The 18,442-nt window shown below is 37.9% G+C and overlaps 4 protein-coding genes across 5 annotated transcripts; 3 read left to right on the top strand and 1 right to left on the bottom strand.

Annotated features, from left to right (window-relative positions):
* The first annotated feature begins 89 nt into the window (after window positions 1-89).
* On the top strand, window positions 90-3,727 carry samd13 (sterile alpha motif domain containing 13). Its single transcript, XM_010747070.3, has 5 exons — window positions 90-302; window positions 618-709; window positions 2,344-2,386; window positions 2,487-2,598; window positions 2,687-3,727. The coding sequence occupies exons 2-5, from the start codon at window positions 682-684 to the stop codon at window positions 2,828-2,830; spliced, it is 327 nt and encodes a 108-aa protein (XP_010745372.1). The 5' UTR covers window positions 90-302; window positions 618-681; the 3' UTR covers window positions 2,831-3,727.
* uox (urate oxidase) lies at window positions 3,637-7,356 on the bottom strand. The gene is made up of 8 exons (XM_010747069.3): window positions 7,286-7,356; window positions 6,500-6,712; window positions 5,898-6,014; window positions 5,052-5,130; window positions 4,575-4,761; window positions 4,313-4,436; window positions 3,976-4,059; window positions 3,637-3,896 (listed from the first exon to the last, which is right to left on the bottom strand). Exons 1-8 carry the CDS (start codon window positions 7,304-7,306, stop codon window positions 3,822-3,824), a joined length of 900 nt encoding a protein of 299 aa, XP_010745371.2. The 5' UTR covers window positions 7,307-7,356; the 3' UTR covers window positions 3,637-3,821.
* Window positions 7,357-9,554: 2,198 nt separating this feature from the next.
* Window positions 9,555-13,451, top strand: LOC104931942 (deoxyribonuclease-2-beta). The gene is made up of 6 exons (XM_010747068.3): window positions 9,555-9,693; window positions 9,869-10,043; window positions 10,503-10,581; window positions 11,209-11,370; window positions 11,780-11,977; window positions 12,814-13,451. The coding sequence occupies exons 1-6, from the start codon at window positions 9,584-9,586 to the stop codon at window positions 13,146-13,148; spliced, it is 1,059 nt and encodes a 352-aa protein (XP_010745370.3). The 5' UTR covers window positions 9,555-9,583; the 3' UTR covers window positions 13,149-13,451.
* Window positions 13,452-14,989: 1,538 nt separating this feature from the next.
* Window positions 14,990-17,991, top strand: LOC104931941 (deoxyribonuclease-2-alpha). 2 transcript variants are annotated; one of them, XM_027289849.1, is made up of 7 exons: window positions 14,990-15,163; window positions 15,866-15,952; window positions 16,056-16,218; window positions 16,304-16,385; window positions 16,485-16,643; window positions 16,751-16,942; window positions 17,181-17,991. In XM_027289849.1, the coding sequence occupies exons 2-7, from the start codon at window positions 15,936-15,938 to the stop codon at window positions 17,552-17,554; spliced, it is 987 nt and encodes a 328-aa protein (XP_027145650.1). In that variant the 5' UTR covers window positions 14,990-15,163; window positions 15,866-15,935; the 3' UTR covers window positions 17,555-17,991. The 2 variants fall into 2 exon arrangements, with proteins under 2 accessions (XP_027145650.1, XP_010745369.3); XM_010747067.3 differs by having other exon boundaries at window positions 14,993-15,163; window positions 15,866-15,960.
* Window positions 17,992-18,442: the final 451 nt, after the last annotated feature.

The raw sequence follows: 18,442 nt of genomic DNA, 5'->3' as shown, positions 1-18,442 counted from the left end.
GACCAATCCTGTCCAATGTGTGCTAGCAGCGGTGATGTACTTGTGGTTAAACTACAAACCAGCTGTCGTAAAAAACTACACTTCCCATGATTCTCTGCTGTCATGTGGGCGAAGGAAGCTAAACCTGTGCTGAGGGGGCTAGTTGGCTTTACTTGATTAAATCTTCATTTTATCAAAAGATTATCGCCGTTTTTTATTATTTTTTGAAATATTTCAGTGACTGGACAGATTTGTGTTATTTAAAGTGCGTGTCACAGCTTGGAGGACGTGTTGTTGTCAAGCGAGGAGTCATCTGAAATAAGGTAACTGTTCAATTTTGTATTAGCAAACCCAGCTAACTGTCCATGTTAGCGTAATACGAAATACGACGAGGTAGCGATTAAATATGATTAAAAACAGCGCAGCGTTATGTCTGTATTGTGCCGTGCTGGGCTGTTATTTTTAATTGAATTAATTTGTATGGTAATTATTAGTAATTTCATTTTATATCTGTCGTTATTTTATTTTTATATACAGCTGCTCTCCCTCAGTCACTTAGCGTTAGCTTTGCTCTGTGGCTGTGTGTGTTTCGGTTATAAATAAATAAATAAATGCTGCTGTTGTTGTTGTTGTTGCAGTGAAGAGAAACGATGATGGTGTTTGAGCTGTCCACCCACTGAGTTCCCCGAGAAAAGACATCTGATGAAAACTCACTGCGACCTTACTGATCGTAAGAGACTCGTCCAGCTCTGGTTAAACATTAAAAGCTGAGTGAAAAGACGAAGCAGTCAGACTGTGATAGTGTCTGCATGAAGGTGGTGAAGCTGCTGCTTCATGGTTTTGTAACCTAGTACTACAGTTCAAGATGAGCATGCTGCACACACACATCAGGCTGAAGAACAGGTGTGATGCACAAATCAAAAAAATGAAATATTAATAAATAGAAACAGGTTCAGCTTGACTTTTTTTCTATATATTTCTTAATCCATTATCAGCCCTTTTTGTATGATAAGTGAATTTCCTCACTGTGGGATCATTACACAAGTTTGTCTTATATTAGTAGGTTTTTAAATATGTCAAATAAATACAAATTTAAATATATAAGTGAAAAGAGCTGCGCAACAGAAAGCGACTTCAGCATATACTGTGTGTTTAATGTTCATGACGTGATTTTTAGTTGCAGTTTAAGAGTAATGCTGCATGTTTTGTTTGTAGAATAAAACATAGAATTTATTGATTCATATATATATAAAAAATAAATAAAATCATGACGTTTTGTCTGACTAAACCCAGAGATATTCAAATTATAATGACACAGAGAAAAGTCTTCACTTCACACAGAAATTTAAACCTTTGGCATCTGTGCTAATTGGTTGAAACGAAAGCAGATAATCAGTCAAATTGATTATCTGCTATTTTCTTTTGATTGTCTAACTCAGGGACCAGGGACTTAGAGCCAAATTTTTTACTGCGGTATTGCAAAAAACCACAATACGTACGCGTGCACACACACACACACACACACCCTCTCTCTCCCTCATATATGAATACACACACACACACAGAGAATGAAATATTAACAATTAACCATGTCACAAATGTCACACAACCCTCACTATGAAACAGGAGATTGACAAAAATGGGCTTCAACTCATCCACATTCATTCACTCATTCACATCACACTGCAAGTCCGGCCTACCAAGACCAGAGGCCAGTTATTTCACTCACTCACTGATATTTCAATCACGTCAGTTTAATAAAATTTCCTTTGTCATATGTTTTTTTTTGTTTGTTTTTTTTTTAGCACGGGCAATGTTCCACGCCACTTTGTAGGATGCAAAAGTCACTGACATATTGTCAGTAGTCTTGTCTTGTGCTCGTCTTCATAACTGTGCTTAGCTTTGCATTTAGCCATTTTTATGAATGAATCACAGCTCGCCGTGGGAAAACGTCAGAAAACTTGTGCACGCGAACAGGAGCGTGCAGTGCAGGTTGTTCCCCCTCCCTTCAACTCCCCACCCCAAGATAATTGGTTCCGTGCCATGTTTGTGGCTCTTTTAAGCAGTAATAGCCCAATACACACAAGCATAACCATAATTTAAAAGGAGAGAGAACACACACAAAAAATGTTGAAAGTTGTAGAGCTGCATTCTTATTGGCCAAGAGCCACATGCGGCTTCCAAGCCACAAGTTGGCCACCCCTGGTCTAACTGGTTAATCAAGTAATTATCTCAACACTTCCCTGAAACAGACATTGTTTTAAGCTGAATTTTGTGGTGAATATTGAGAACATTGTTTGGCAGTAATGCCTGTTTTGATTTGATGAATATTATTGTTTTTCTGTTTTGTTTTGTTTTTTATAGCCGGCATGGAAGACAAGGCAAATGGCTCTGTTGACACCAAAAGGTATCATCTCCAGTTAGTCTATGACATTATTTATTGAATGAATGTGTTCAACAGCTGTTAGAGTTTACTGTAGATAAATGGACTCACTGTGACCCCACAGCCCAGTGGAGAACGGTCAGCTGCCGGACCCTGCCAACTGGGGGGTCGCCGATGTCGTCAATTACTTCAAAGCAACAGGGTTCGAGGAGCAAGCCACAGCTTTTCAGGATCAGGTTGGAGTGCTCTTCCTGCTCAAAATTGCTCATGTCACGTGACAAAAAACTACAATGTCCGTCTGATATTTCTCTCTCCACCTGACAGGAAATCGACGGCAAGTCCCTGCTTCTGATGACGCGTAACGACGTCCTGACGGGGCTGTCGATAAAGCTCGGCCCTGCACTGAAAATCTATGAGTATCACGTGAAGCCGCTGCAAACCCAACACCTGAAGACTAATGCCTCGTAGCACCGCGGGCCATCGATACACCCACCTCAGTGACAATCATCATGTCAGGAGATCCCAGGTTAGCTGCCACAACACAGACTCCTCTGGCCACAGTGGCACCTTAACAGGATTTGAATGCTGTATGTTTTTATAAACGTGGATCCCAAAAATGGGTTTGCACATGGGAGTCCACTCAGCTGTTTACCCTTTCAGCCATTCTTGTTTCTGCTGCTTGAGATATGTATTTTTTATTTTTTTTGTTTGTGTGTTTTATTTAAAAGAAGGAAAATTTGGGGAAGATTTTTGTGTATACATTTGTGTTGGTGTGTGTGCAAAGTGATTTAACCTATGTTGGTTTAAAAAAAAAAAAAAAGTTATTTGTATATAAGATTATATATAGTTGAAAACTGTATGTTCTGTCTTACCTGAATTCTTTGATACATGCAGAAAAGGATTCTGCTGCATCATATTTTGCCCTAAAATCAGTTTTTATGCTCTAAACTGCGCAGCTGAGTCCATGAGTTGTCTTTAGCATGTAACATTGAAGCATTTTGTTTCCCCAGACCATAACGAGCCAACCGAAAGCCTCTTTGTTCCTGCACACACACATTACGTAGGCTCGAGGCTCTTGATATGAAAATATTTGTGTATATATTCTTATTTTGTTCCTACCTGTGGTGCTTTCAGCATTGTCGCAAAGACAACTGTATTGAAGTGTGTATGACCAATGTATATGTCCAACATAACACTGGAGTTTGACTATCTGAATCAAAGATTTGCAATAAATGGTGCTCTTTTCTCACCAAAGAACAATATTAGTTCATACATTTATTTATAGTGCTTTTCTTTTCTTTATTATTATACTTACATATTGACATTAAATGTTCAAAAACCTTATCGTATTTGAGAAATCTTGAATTGTAATTATGATTTTTGATGAAAAATGTTTAAAAGGTCACACTTGTTCTCAGAAATTTATTTTGATATGTCGGTTGTAGCAGCAGCATTTTCTTCACAGCCTGGCTTGCTGTTTCCTGCGCACTGTCCCAGTGATGTTGCCTGACGGGTTGTCCAGAGGAAGAAGAACCTGTGAGGGTAAAATTACATGTCAATAATCAATAATCAAGTAATTTCAGGACTAGATTAGTTGTAATAACAGAACCTACTTCATCTTTGTTGGTGAGGCCCATTTTTGTCATGTCTATGGTGAAGTAATGCTGGTTGGGCATGACAATCTCTATTTCATCCACCTAGAAGAGAAAATACTTGAAGCCGGGGGTTTTCTGAATGAGCTTGTTGTGCATGCGGCCTTCTATTTAACTTCAGATTGTTTCATTGGATTCATTCTCTCATCTGTACCATACAGTGACATCCAGTATTTATCAAGACAAAACTGGTTTCATTCTCAGCTTTATTTTCTCTTTTGAAAAGTATGTTTATGTCATGAATATGTGTTGGGAGCATCAATGCGACAACTAGCTTTGATCTGAAATGTAAACTTACCTCAAGAATTCGGTCCAGGACTAGAACCTGTGTTTCATAAAGGGTTTTCTGCACAGAGGGTGAGTACTCTCCACGATCGTAGGGCCCAGCAAACTTCTCAATAATAGTCTCCTTCACACGCTTCCTATAGGGACGGTAAAAATATATCATTTCAATTTTAGGATTTTGAAAAGATGGGAGACTTGTCCTTCTGTTTTGTGTTCACAACTCTCTCTGGCAGATGAAATGAGACGTTAGATGTTTAGTGAATACAGATAATTACCATGCAGCATCAAAGTCGAGATCTTGAATCTTGTTGTAGCGCCACCTGGCGTAGACAGAGGTGCAGAAACACCTGTCCCTGGCTTCTTGCAGAGTAGTGAAGCGGTCTCGGAGGAAACCCTCAAAACCAGACTGGGTGGTTTTCAACACCTTCATGTCCTGCACCCCGCTGTGAACCACAGGGATGCCTGTGTGGGGCACATAGTCAGTGACTATGAAGTAATCGCAAACATTTTGACACACTCCTTTTAAAAAAATGAAATCAGGTCCATCACAAGCCTATAATCTGGTTTATCTATATTTTCAGACCCATTCATTACTAATGGACCTGGTCCCAGACATACTGAGCTGAACAGATCACACCCCAGAGGAGGTTTATCCTGCTCAAACTTGTCTACACACATACTTCATGTGGTTTCTACAGAATCAGATGAGCTAACAAAAGTTTTTTTAACGCTTCTCACAAGCAAGTACTTACCATTGAGATTCTGTTCAACATCACAGAAGCGACAGACTTCTGGGCTGAAGATAAATGCATGAGCATGCTCTACCCCATTCTGTGAAAGAAAATGGCAGCCATGTAAGTCGCTGTTTAAGGATTAGCTAGGTTGAATAAAGGACATAGTTGTTGCATATACATGTACGTTGCATACAGTATAGTGAAATGAATTCCATTTTCTTGTAGGAGCATCAGTGACAGTGAACTTCCTCCATTGTTAAAGAGTCACGTAGAAGCCCCTGAAAATCTTGTTTTTTCTGAATATTAACTTGAGACTGGACTTGGACTTGGACTTGGACTTGGATGCAGGGCCAGCCACTGACATAAGCAGATTATGCAGTTGCTTAGGGCCACAGCTGCTAGTAGGGGGCCACACAATAACTTGAGACTCACGCAATATGTCTGACAAAACAGCTTTGTTCCGTTTCTTCTGGCAGCAGCACAGCGTCTCTACCTCGCCCCTGGCACAGCGAGTTGGTATGTTTACAGGAACGCCCTGAAACTTTACATGATTCTCAATAAAAGAGAGATTTAATGTTGAATGATTTGTCTATTGCGTGCATGGGGCCACAAATAAAATCTTGCCTAGCAAACTAAGCAAACTTCTCTGCTTGGAAGTTAAAGACTCGTAACTTGACCAAATATAATTTCCTTCTGTGTATAGTAATAGTCTGTCAAGTTATTTTAAGGCACTGGAAGAAAACAAGGACTGAAAGAATGTGTTAATGCAATGATGGAAATAGCATCTTACAAATATACGCTTAGTAGAACAAAGGGTGTCTCCCTGGTGGTGGGGGATGTGGATCACTGAAAACTATGTTTTACCTTCTCCAGCCTTCTCCATGGAGCCTCCTCCATGTGAACCTTGGCCCTCAGCACATGGTTGAAAGAGGTCAGGAAATGATGACAGATATCCAGGGAAAATTGCTCGATGTTCTTAACCTGATGACAGAAAAAGTGGAATGACCGGCTGTCGATAAAACCAGTGTTATCTAACAGATGATTGGAAACATAGAGGAAGTTCAAGCTAAAACAAAAGTCAGGGTTTGTTTACCCTTTACCATTTTATTTGATCAGTGTGTTTTTGACCTGCCGCTTGTGACAAGGGTCACTTGTGTCAAAGTAAAATATTAGGAGACTCTCAGCTCAGAGAATTAAAAAAAAAAACTAACTGTGCTGGTATTATGACATATAAACTAATAAAGAAAGTATTCTTTATTTAACAAAGGAAGATCCCTTTAAGTGCAAGAGTCCTGTTCAATCTCTCTTCACATCAGCCTTCTATATAGCTGCAACTAGTTTCATTTAGAACCTCTCCTGCCCTTCGTTACATTTTATAGACAGATATTGTTGTTAATTGAGTGATAGTAGTGTTGTGATGAGTAAAATGAGGACTCGGGGTGTAGTGTAGGGTCTATAGTTTGTACCCCCTTGAGCTTGGCCAGTGCATGGACGGTGTTCTTCATGGTGTCGGTCGGGATGATGTCTGAGTTGTCTCCTTTCAGGTAATCCTTGCGTGTTTTGAGTGTGAGCTGCACGTCGGCTTTCAGCTCAATGATGAAGTGGTGGCTCCCCTGTCTCCTGATGACCAACACCTTCACTGTGTTCTTGCCGTAGCCTGTTCGCACAAACTCCACATTCTGCACACACAAGAAACAGATTACTGACATGCTTTTGTGTATATATATGTGGAAGTTTTTCATTCTCTTTTTTTTTTCTTCCCTCTACTGAATCTTCCCCATCCCACCCAAGATTACACACCTGAATCTACTGTTACATTAGCGCACACATCTCTTGGATACTATCTTGTACATTCCAAATATTCTTTACAACTCCTACTATTAACTAATTATTATACTTTGCAGATTCTTTAGTGCACTAATGTCTATTTAATATCTAACTAACTGTTGTCTAATTGGTTGCTTGAGCACCAAAAAAAGAAATTTGAATGATATCATAGTGAAAAATAGGAGACATAAGAAGATCATTAAAATCATGTTTTATCATGGTGAAATATTTTTAAGAGTCATAGACGTTGGTTTATTTGGCAGACCATAGTTGGCCCTGTGGTCATTCACCCCAAAAAATTTAGAAAAACTGGTACATTTAAGGTGTCCTGTTTTATATATATTCTATAATATATATATATATATATATATATTATATATATATATTATATATATATATATGTTTTATATATAATGAATGGTTACCTGATCTGAAGCAGTTGCCATGGTATCTTCCTTTCCTTCACCTACTCTTGTTGTCCTCAGTCCCTGTCCCGTCTCCCGCAGAAAGAACCAGATTTTGTAGAGAGGGTGGTGCTTCCTTTGCGTCAGGTAATTGGTAGTTATGCTCAAGTTGATTTACCTGTACCGTGTGTGTGCACTTCCAAATTTGAAAGTGCACACACATGCACTGTTTAACACTGTCTTATTAGATGCACACAAGATTATAGAGTTAACCCATAGTCCAATACAGATCCTTCTTGGAGGGTTATATTATATTCTGAGCAGCCTGTTGTTTTGGCATTAAACCATGTGGAACTTTCTCATATTCAGTCAGATTACTTTTTAACATTAAATAGCTGCACATCCTGCACAGACATGAATACTTGGCACCAAATTGTGCATGTGAGGAAATCAGTATCAAGACAAGACATCACACTGGCACCATATATAAAGCTTTTATAATATTTAACTTATTCAAAATAATTTACCCATAATCCACACATAGGAACAATTTTAGATCACCAGGTTGTATAAACAATGGAAGTAAACTTATTTCCTCTACACTTGTTTGACAGTCTGTCTTTATCAATACTGTAAATTATATTATTGTTATTTAAATATAACATTAATAGTTTTGATGTTGTACTGGCTCATGATGAGATAACACAACCACTCGTATTTTGCACTCGGGCAACAGATTCTTGATTTGACCAGCCAGTCTCAGAAGCAGCAAAAGAGCACAACACAGTAAGTTTTTAGAGACTCAGTTTGCTATTTTATATATTTTATAATATATTAATATATATATATAATTAAAATATTAAATAATGCTCTAACTTCTCAACTATCCAAAATGAGGGGGTACACAGTCCAAGGCTAATGGTCAGCTGCACTGAAGGCTGTTGCTTCATCACAGTCTGTTGACAATTTTAAACATGACTTGGTGGCTGTCGTTTTTGAGCCGTCACCATGGACTTCAGGCATTACTGCACTGCAGCACCTTGTGACGAAAGAGTGACTGTAGTCAGAAAACAGGATTAAATGAATCTCGAAAACTAAATGATGTGTCTCATATGAACTCAGTACAGGTTGATTAATGTTAGATGTGATGACAGATGTAAAAAAACAGGCAAAATTTGTGTTAAAATGTGTTTAAAATGTTTTTTTAGACATACAGCCAAGTAAAAGGACGAGTTTAGAGGAAGTGATCCCTTGTAACAAGTCATACATCTCTAGGGACGGATTTTGTTCAAGGTTCAGTTTTTTCATCCTTAAAACCTTGAATAAATGATCTCATCATGACATGTTTTTAATGTTTAATTTCTTGCAATGTGTTCTCTGTCAATAATTAACATGTTTTGCTATTCCCTGGTGCTTTTCTTATTTTGACATAATGTGGAACTACAGATTAGAAGGGTAACTACACAGTGTGATTTATTAAATTAAATCTTAACCTCTAAAATCTGTTTCTCAATCGATCTGCAGAGACTGTCCACTTCAGTCACTGTGTAGGTGAGAGGCGGATTTCTTGACACCTCAAACAAGAATGAGATGTGGCTTAGGGTTCCTTTGTTGCCGTTTATTGAAAGGTGAATACCGTTACTTACATTTAGGAATTGGCGGTATATGGTGATATTTGATAGTCTTGTGGTTAACGGTGAATAAACGTGGATAAGCAGTAATTAAATGATGGCTTAATGGTAAAAATCATGTGATTCCTTCACCTACTACCCAAAACTAACCTAAAATGATCTATACATACACACCTGGTGCCCATCTACAACCAGTGACACAAACCCAAACTCACCCCAGTTGTAAAAACAAAACATACACACAAATGGCTCCTACACAATCAATCAGCCTTTGTCAATGCCACTGACCAAAAATAGTCAAAGTTAGATCAGAATGTGTTTGATGAAGGATGAAATAGTCTTTTCACCAGATGGTTTAGCCCCATCGCTAATAAAAGATGACTATAGTTATGCTGAGAAGCAGGTGCAATATGAAAAACAGTACTGAGACAGAAAGGACTTTGACAGGATAAAAAAAACAAAACTCTGAGATTACTTTAATATCACACCCCATGAACTCACAGTTCCTTCAGTATTCACCTGTCATGTGACCACATCTCATGACTTCCTGTTTTGCATCGACTGACAGCTGCCCTGTATTCAGTTTCAAAGTTACTCAATCATGCATACACAACCACAAAAAAAAAAAAAAATTTGAAATTCCCTTTTTTTTACTTTTCTTTCACTTCACACAGAGGAGTCGTTCAGTATGGCCACATGCTTCTGTTTATGCTTATGGATTTTTATCACGTTTTGGTGTTGCACAGTGTGTGGTACTGACATTTCCTGTAGAAATGAAGCTGGTGAGCCTGTTGATTGGTGAGTTGTTATGATGAACTGCCAAATGATAAGAATAAGAAGTTTTAATGGGACAACACAGTATAGGCCTTGAATTTGGGTGCTTAGCAGATAAACTGTACATTGTTTGTGCCACGTTTAAATACAAATCAATATAAAATCAATTAAATGATATTTCTCTCTCCTTCTGCCGCAGGTTTATCATCTACAAACTGCCCAGGGATAAGATTGGTGAGGTTGGCAGTGGGGTAGACTACATGTACCTCGACTCCTCAGTAGGGAGTTGGCAGATGAGTAAATTCATGGTTAACACCAGTCAAGGAGCTATAGGTAATACACTGAACCAGCTCTACATGGGAGAGGCCTACAAGGTAAGATTATGTCCCTGCTCTTCGAGTGGGTTTTATACACTCCGCGTAGAAAGATAGAGACCCTTGCGGTTTGAATCAGACTTTCATTTGCTGAATAGAATTTTTTCCTGTTTCCTATGGGGAACTGAGCTAAAGTTGGTCATTAACAATCTTCACCTAGGACTAAGAGCATCTCTGAAGCTCACTAATTCACATTTTACATCTTTTTTTAACTTAACAAAAACCACAGTATAAAAAATTGCATTGTGTAGTTTTGGGGGATTATGTGTTCTTGACTTATAACTGTGTCCACTAAACTAACAGTCTGCAGGCTGTCATCTAACACTTGCTGAGAAAGTAAACAAGCGTATATCCCAAAACGTTGAACTATTCCTTTAACAAATCAACATGTGTTAAAATAACATCTAACAAAAGTGTTTTTCTTCATATACTGTATTATGAAACAAGTATTTCCTTTAGTCTAACAGTTCAGTCTATGCACTCTACAATGATGCACCGCCGATCCTGAAATACCTCAAAGGATATGGACACACTAAAGGTACAGTAGATTATGAAAATAATCTTTTTACAAAATTTCTGGATTTGCTTTGATTTCAATGATGAATTTTGATCATGGCTTAATAAAAAGCCTGATAAAACTCCTGAATGTACTACTACTACTACTACTACTACTACTACTACTACTACTACTACTACTACTACTATTACTCTGCAATATCACATAATATAAAGTATCATATGTGTGAAATAATTTTCCTATGTGTTGGTGTGTAAGAATTCAGACTCTTTTTAAAGGTCTGGGTTTTGGGATCTGGTAAGTTTGTTCACCCATAATGCAGATATAAAAACTGTACCTTGTAATGTGATGCATTTAAAGACCTGTGTACATTATTGTGTCTATGATAATTAATGACAAATGTATTTCCAGACTGCTTTTCATTATTTGCGGTGCTATGATTCTGCAAAAAAGAACAGATCAATACTGTTTTTGTGTCAGGGAGAGGAGACGGGCAAAGAGCATCCATCTGATAACTGCTGTTGATTCTATATTAATGATCGCCCTGTCATGACAGATGTTTGCAAACATGCATTCTGGTTTACACGTATATATGCATGTGTATATGTGCTCTGCATGCATTGAGTGTTGATTGTGTACATCCTGCAGGGGTACTGCTCTTTAACCGCTGTCAAGGTTTCTGGCTGTCGCACAGTATTCCCCATTTCCCCTCGTTCCCTGAGAAAGGTTACCTTTACCCCTCCTCTGGCAAAGTCAACGGCCAAACTGCTCTCTGTGTGACCTACCAGTATGAACAGTTCCTCCTAATAGGTGAGTGAACGCTCATGAGGCAACAAGGCCTGACTTACTCCACGTCCCAGATTTCAACTTACAAAATTCTCTATTTGCTGAAAACAAGAAAACATTTACACAATGATCTGGCCTTATGTAAGACCATCCGAGTTACCGGTATTGGAAAGGAAAGTTTTGGAATAGTTAAATATTTATATAACCAAACAAAGACATTAATCATTTAATATGGAAAGAGAATAGTGTATTGTACAGTTTTGAACATCCATACGTCAGTAGACATGGTTAGATATATCCAATATATACAGCAAAACAATATTTCTTTCTATTTTTTTAGAATACTATTTATCTTTATACAGTAGCATCCTATAGTTTCCTAACGTCCCTAACATTTCTCTCTTTTTTGTGATGTACTCTCCTCTCACTTCAGCAAAACAGATGGCGTATCTTTACCCACGTTTCTATAACTGCTCTGTGCCTGCTGCATTCTTGGCTGACATGCCGCAGTTGGCTCAGTTATGTAAGGGTGCAAAACCACCGTTGGCCTCAGATAAGGCAGTGGAGCAGCTTTTCTCAATGGAAGGGGAGAAGTTTGTCAATTTTGTCAAATCTGAACGCTTTGTGGATGGTAAGATTTTAGACATTTAGTCGCTCCTTTGCTGCTGTACAAAAGATATATATGCACTTTTTAGTTTTTTGGCAGACGTTGGAGTTACACAACAGCACACTCACTGTAAAACTTGTTGTAAGTTGTAAGCCTTTGACAAAACGTCTATCTGCAACCGTTTCGTTTGACGCTCATTATCAGGTGCACACACACTATCATCTCAGGACAGTGAAGTGTATGAACACACCCCACCCAAGGCCTTCAGAAATACTTTCTGCTCTCAATGTCTTTGGCTACAATAAGGCAATCTCTGACTTGACCCTCGCCCCCATTTAATGTTCTTAGTGTTGACAACTGTGATATTAATTTTCAGTCCAAATTTTACTTTTTTGTTAGGCCCCTCTAAAAACATTTACTTTCTAGATTTTTACAATTTTCCGAGAAAAGCATTTTCTCTTTCACTTTAATCATCTTCTGACCCCTTGCATTTATTTTCTAAACACTTGCTCGCTCACTGCTCTAAACTAACTGGATTATGAGCCCTGAGCAAGAAGGTTATATTTGTGTTGTAAAACATTAGAAACATTAATCCCATCATGACTATAGGTCGCACATGGAACTTTGTATTTAAATGTTTAAAGTCTGATAGATCTACACCTTAAAGATTCAGCAAATGCAAATTATCTTTTGTAAAAGAAATAGAAAAACATAAACAACATCAAATTGTTGGAACATTATTTAAATTTACACTGCAAGTGAACCTCCAAGTGAGCTTACCTATATTTCATATGTGCTTTTTTATGTCATATTTTGTATCGTAATGCAGCTGAACTAACCCTTCACTGGCATTCATTCAGACATCTACACAGGCTGGGTGGCTCAGGCTCTGGGTGCTGACCTACTGGTGGAGACCTGGCAAACACAAGGTCACGAGCTGCCCTCCAACTGCTCCCTGCCAAAACACACAATGAACATCAAGAGGATTCAGCTTCCTGGATCAATCCTGTTCCTTTCCCGCCACGACCATTCAAAGTGGTGCGTGTCGAGGGTCTATGAGGAGCAGGTGACCTGCCTGGGGGATCTGAACAGGGAGAGGGCCCAAATGTGGCGTGGTGGGGGGCTTGTCTGCTCCTTCAACCCCTTGATTTACAAGGCGTTCAGACAGGTGGTGGACTGGTACATTGGTTGTTGAACAAGAGAAAACGGTGTGACTACATGTTTAATTAATAAACTAATCATGAAGTGTTTCATGGTCATCAGTGACACATTTATGTAAAAATTAAATTCTTTTTTACTATTTATGTTTTTTGTGGAACTGCATTAAATGTTTCTAACTCTGAATATATTCAAATTTTAAAAGATCACTGGTGGTGGTGGCCTAAAAAACTGGGATGAATCTAAGTGGGGAAAGTGCAGACTCTGAAAAAGGAAGCAGTTTGCTCAATGAAGCTTTCAAACTGTCCTGAATAAATAAAAAACAACATCCATGACTGTATGTATTGATTATTTTGTTATATTTTACACAAGTGGAGACTGTGACTCCATTATCATCGTCACCATCATCATAATGTCCAAGTAGTTGTGAGCTTGTCAGGAAGATGCAGATGAGGAATGTCTATGTATTAAACAGTGTCACCTAGTGGTCTGACTGGGAGACATACTGTAAGTGAAGTGTGGATTAATCGAAAATGAACATACCAAAACTGCTTTTTACACTCAGACTATAATTTCATCCTCAATTCTCATTTAATTCTACAAACACAAATTCTGCATGGGGTTAAGATTATTTCATGTTTTCAGTTGGAGATGTGCTATTGAGTCTTTGAGAATTGGACTCAACGACTCGAGTCACTGTTTTGATGACTTCCTACTTACCTCAACTTGAGACACAATGACTTTCAGTTTAAATATTATATATTACAAATGTTCAATGTTGTTAATGTTGACGTTAGTAGTGTCATGTCATGACTGAGTGACTACCCTGTCCTCGATGCTCTTCGTGACAGTACTTGTTGATGTTCTATGGATCAAATCAGATCATCATGCCTGTACCTGTCTAAATTAGGAAGTAAATGAGCTTTTATTTAGTTTGAATGCATTTATTTCACTGAAGGTCAGAAGTTATGATATAAATTTGATTACTTGCCATACCTTACTTACACATTTCAGTTTTTATCCTGTACAGATACTGGTTCTTGTTTCAGCATCGCTGTTACCACTTTCTACCACTTACTGTTCCTCTCTGTGCTGTTGCATGTCTCACTGTGAGGCAGTACTGGTGGTTCTTTGTCTCATCAGTCTCTAACTGTTTCACACAGTACATGAAGGGTATGTCCACCTGACCCATGGTAGCATCAAAGTCAGAGAGTTTTATGCAGTTGAAAAGGGTAACCAGCACCATCCAACAACATGCAACTATTATCAGACTATTATCATCTAAAATAATGGCGGTGTTGTGTTGTGTTCTTCTCTAAGATGTAATCTCCATAAGCATCACAGTGTGTCAAACCGGTGCAAACAGCATAGACAAAGAGAGCAAACAGGTTCTTCAAGCCAACGAAACCAACAGCACTGCACTGATACTGACTGTACTTTGATTTGTTCTGTTGGTTGCCTTCATATCGTGGAAGTTCATTAATGTAATTTCAATGATCAAGTAAGCTTTTATCTGTTATTAATGTTATCTGTAATACACTGGAAGGTCCAGATGGGTGCAGTAATTCAGCTTGTGTCAAAGTGAAACCACATTTTACTTTTGTAATGACTACTCTATTCGTCTTTCTGAGAAATATTCACAACAGTTTCTATATTACTCAAAATGTATGAATTCGATGCTTAATTTTAAAAATATGTCCTTAGTGAATTATTTATGTATGTAGATCTTCATTCAAAAACTATGCTCAAGCCATACTACAAGTTAGTTTAGGGGGTGTCTTATTATTGTCTATATTCATGAACACAGCCAGTCAAACTGGTTCCTACTGTGCACAAAGGGCAAATTAGGTTTTTCACTGTCCCTCACTTATATGTGGAAGCTCAAAGCCCTGGTGGCAAGCATGAATCAATCAATGAATCATTAACAACAAAGTGTCCAAGTGAGAAACAAGGAAGTAAATGAGGTATGAGGGCTGACAAAACGTGTTAGTTTCATTTTTTACAAAACAGATGTACAGTTGACTGTGAAGAGAAATGACGATGGCTGGATATGTAAGTAAAATCTTTACATATTTAAAAAATTCTGCTAAAAATCTTCATATGAAGATATGAAACATACGATGAGCTTCATATGTTTTAGCTGTCAAACTAAGGACTAGGGCAAAGAGATAAGTGCAGTGGAATAAAAAGTTTGTTTAACACTTGTCAATACTGTGAAACTGTGTCGTGCAACTGAGTGATTTAATCTTGTAGAAAAAATAAGGAAGGAAGTTGCTGTATAGAAACGCAGCCATAGATGAAATTCTAAGAAGAGCTTTGAAATGAGTTGTTATTATATATCATAAGCCCTGATGGTGGTGCTATAGTTACATTTTTACATTTAAAAATAACATTGTGTGTATTTATTATAAATATAATAAAGTGGAGAAACACGATGAATGAAGATGTATCCACGGAAGGGTTGATGGTTTGACAGGTGGGGAAATAATGCAAATCATATGTTATGGCCTTCCTGGTCACCTGATCTCAACCCAGTTTAACAACTTTGAGGTTTTGGAGAAATGTGAGACAGCGATCTTTACGTCAATGATCAAAACAAGGAAATGTAATCTTTGAAAAGAAAGATGTACATCCTTATGCGACGTTTTTTTATAATTACATGTTGTATTGATCTACCTCAAAATTAAACCCCACACTGGATGTTTGTGTAGTACAGGACTGCCTTGTAATTATATCATGATTTGATTGTTTCAGAGGATAATGAGGTTGCTCATCGTGGTTGGGATTCTTTTTCAAGGCTGTGATTCAGATGTGAAATGCAGAAATGACGACGGAACAGAGGTGGACTGGTTGGTGGAAATTTTGTCATGTGGCAATTTGATTTTCAGCTATTCATAGTGTCATCTAAAAACTTGACAGCATATATTTATCTCTTTATTAATAGGTATATTTTATACAAGTTGCCTAAAATGGAGGATGATGGCTTGTCATATATGTACATGGACGAGAGCACCAGAGGATGGGAACTCAGCAGAGAGAAAATCAACAGTAGATCTGGCACTCTGGCAAACACCCTGAAACCTCTTCTTGATTTCTACGACAGAAAGGTGACGTATTGAAGGATCTCTTGAAAAGTATTTAATTCAGGACACTGAAGTTTCCTTTTGTTTTTGTTCTGGGTTTCTTTTGCAGACTGATGGCTTTGGATACATGCTGTACAACGATCAGCCCCCAAAACCGTATGTTGCCCCTGCATCATTTGGTCACAGTAAAGGTGGGTGCAGCGCCATTTCATTGCATCCAAAGCCATAAACCTCACACAGTAACACAGTTCTCTTAATGTTGTTTCCTGTTTCTGTTTTACTTTCTACAGGAGTCGTGATGTTGGACAAAGGAACTGGAGTTTGGCTCTCACACACTACACCAAAATTTCCAACATATCGCAACAGAGACTTCTGGCCAACCAATGGAAACCCAAATGCTCAGACATTTATGTGTGTGACTTACCCCTATAGTGAATTCAAAAAAATTGGTAGGTTATTCCGAATTATAATGCCATCTTGTTTTATCTGTATTTTTCAATTTTAATTTTCCAGAAAAGACAATAATGTAATTACATGTTTTAATCTAAATTCACAGGATTGCAGCTTAAGTACATCCACGCTTATTCATATGACTCTGACCTCCCGACAACCTTTTATGAAGAGCTACGATGTGTTGCACAGCGAGACTGCTACCCAAAGGCGAAACCCTGGTTTAGTGTGATGAATCTGAGTTCAGTGAGAGGCCGTCCTTTCTCCAGCTTTGCAAAATACACACGTTTTGGGGACGGTGAGTATTTGCAATAAGAAACTACATTTAAGGATTCAAATGAAGTGTTAAAATTTCATGTAACAGAGCAAACAGCAACACGTTGACATGTTAATTCTCCTTGCAGCCTGTCTGTGTTCTTGAAAACAACAAAATGCACTCTGCCATTTGTTTTATTCTAAATATGTGTGTATGACATGTGTTTCTAAAATGTTGTACCCAATTCCCTTTGTTTTGTTTTGTCCCCCATCTGTTGTAGATCTTTACTCTGGCCTAATTGTAAAGTATTCGAAGGACGATCTGTATGTTAAGAGTTGGGGAAAGATGCGTGACCCTCTGCCTTCTAACTGCAGCACCAGTATCCCTCACCATGTGTACAATGTGAATGAATTAAAGCTGAATGGAAAGTCCTTCAGTGATACTGTAGATCACTCAAAGTGGTGTGTGACACCTGGTGGTGGTTTGACCTGCATAGCTGATACGAACAGGGAAGTGAGTCAGATGAAAAGAGGTGGAGGTGCAATATGCATCAAAGATGTTAAAGTTGGGAAGGCTTTCTTTGCACTGATCTCAAGCCATAGACCATGTAAGCGTGAACGTCCACCGTCTGATGCTCAACAGAGAGAGCTTTAAAGACATAACTCTGTATTAAAATGTGAAGAAAAGTGTAGCTGCTTACCAAAAACCAAAAGACACGTTTTGGTGTATGTTAAGCCCTGTCTTTGGTGCTCTACATGTGTATGTATTTTAATCAATGAAAAACTGCAATGTTTTTATTTTTTCAAAATCATGTTTTTTTTTAAGAATGAACTTTTATACAATCAGACTATTAATACTTGAGATGAAATAGACTCAAATTCATGTTTAAATCAATATTAAAATACAAATTCAATGTGGCTGCAGGTGTTTGTTTTTGTTTTGATGATTAGCCCTCTGTTAGCCATGGACAGCCTAAACTGTTTGGGGGACTCTCCAAATTTCTTTTTGCAGTGTGTACAGTTTATCAGTGTTGGGTTACTAGGTTTGCATTAACACATTAATTTAGCAATACGCCACATTTATGCACAAAATAAAAAAAAATTCAAATCAAAACTAGATTTGGACATGAGGACTTCTTCAAGACAGACCCCCAGGATCAGGTATTAAATGTCTTAGTGTCTCTGTAGAGACAGAAAGTGTGAAATTCATAACATTTCTTGGAAAATACATTTTTATTACAGAGTAACTGTTGTATGCAGAGTTTTATACAGTTTTTATACAGTATAATGGAGTACCGCACTTATAAACAACTTAATGAGCTTCCTGTTTTAGGTGCACAATCATGAAAAATTTAAACTTGACTCACTCGACTATTAATCCAGAAAATTCAAATTAATTATTATATCAATATTGGAAAACAAATTTTATGTTGCTGCAGGTGATTTTCTGTTAATGGGCAATTGTCAACCAGGCATGGATTAAACTGTTTGGACCCTGAGTAAAAATGTGTTGCTTTGCACCTCTAAACTCCAAGATCTTCCA

The sequence above is a fragment of the Larimichthys crocea genome, chromosome XVII, assembly GCF_000972845.2.
Source record: "Larimichthys crocea isolate SSNF chromosome XVII, L_crocea_2.0, whole genome shotgun sequence".
In the NCBI taxonomy this organism is placed as follows: Eukaryota; Metazoa; Chordata; class Actinopteri; family Sciaenidae; genus Larimichthys; species Larimichthys crocea.
This window is presented reverse-complemented; position numbering and strand designations above follow the sequence as displayed.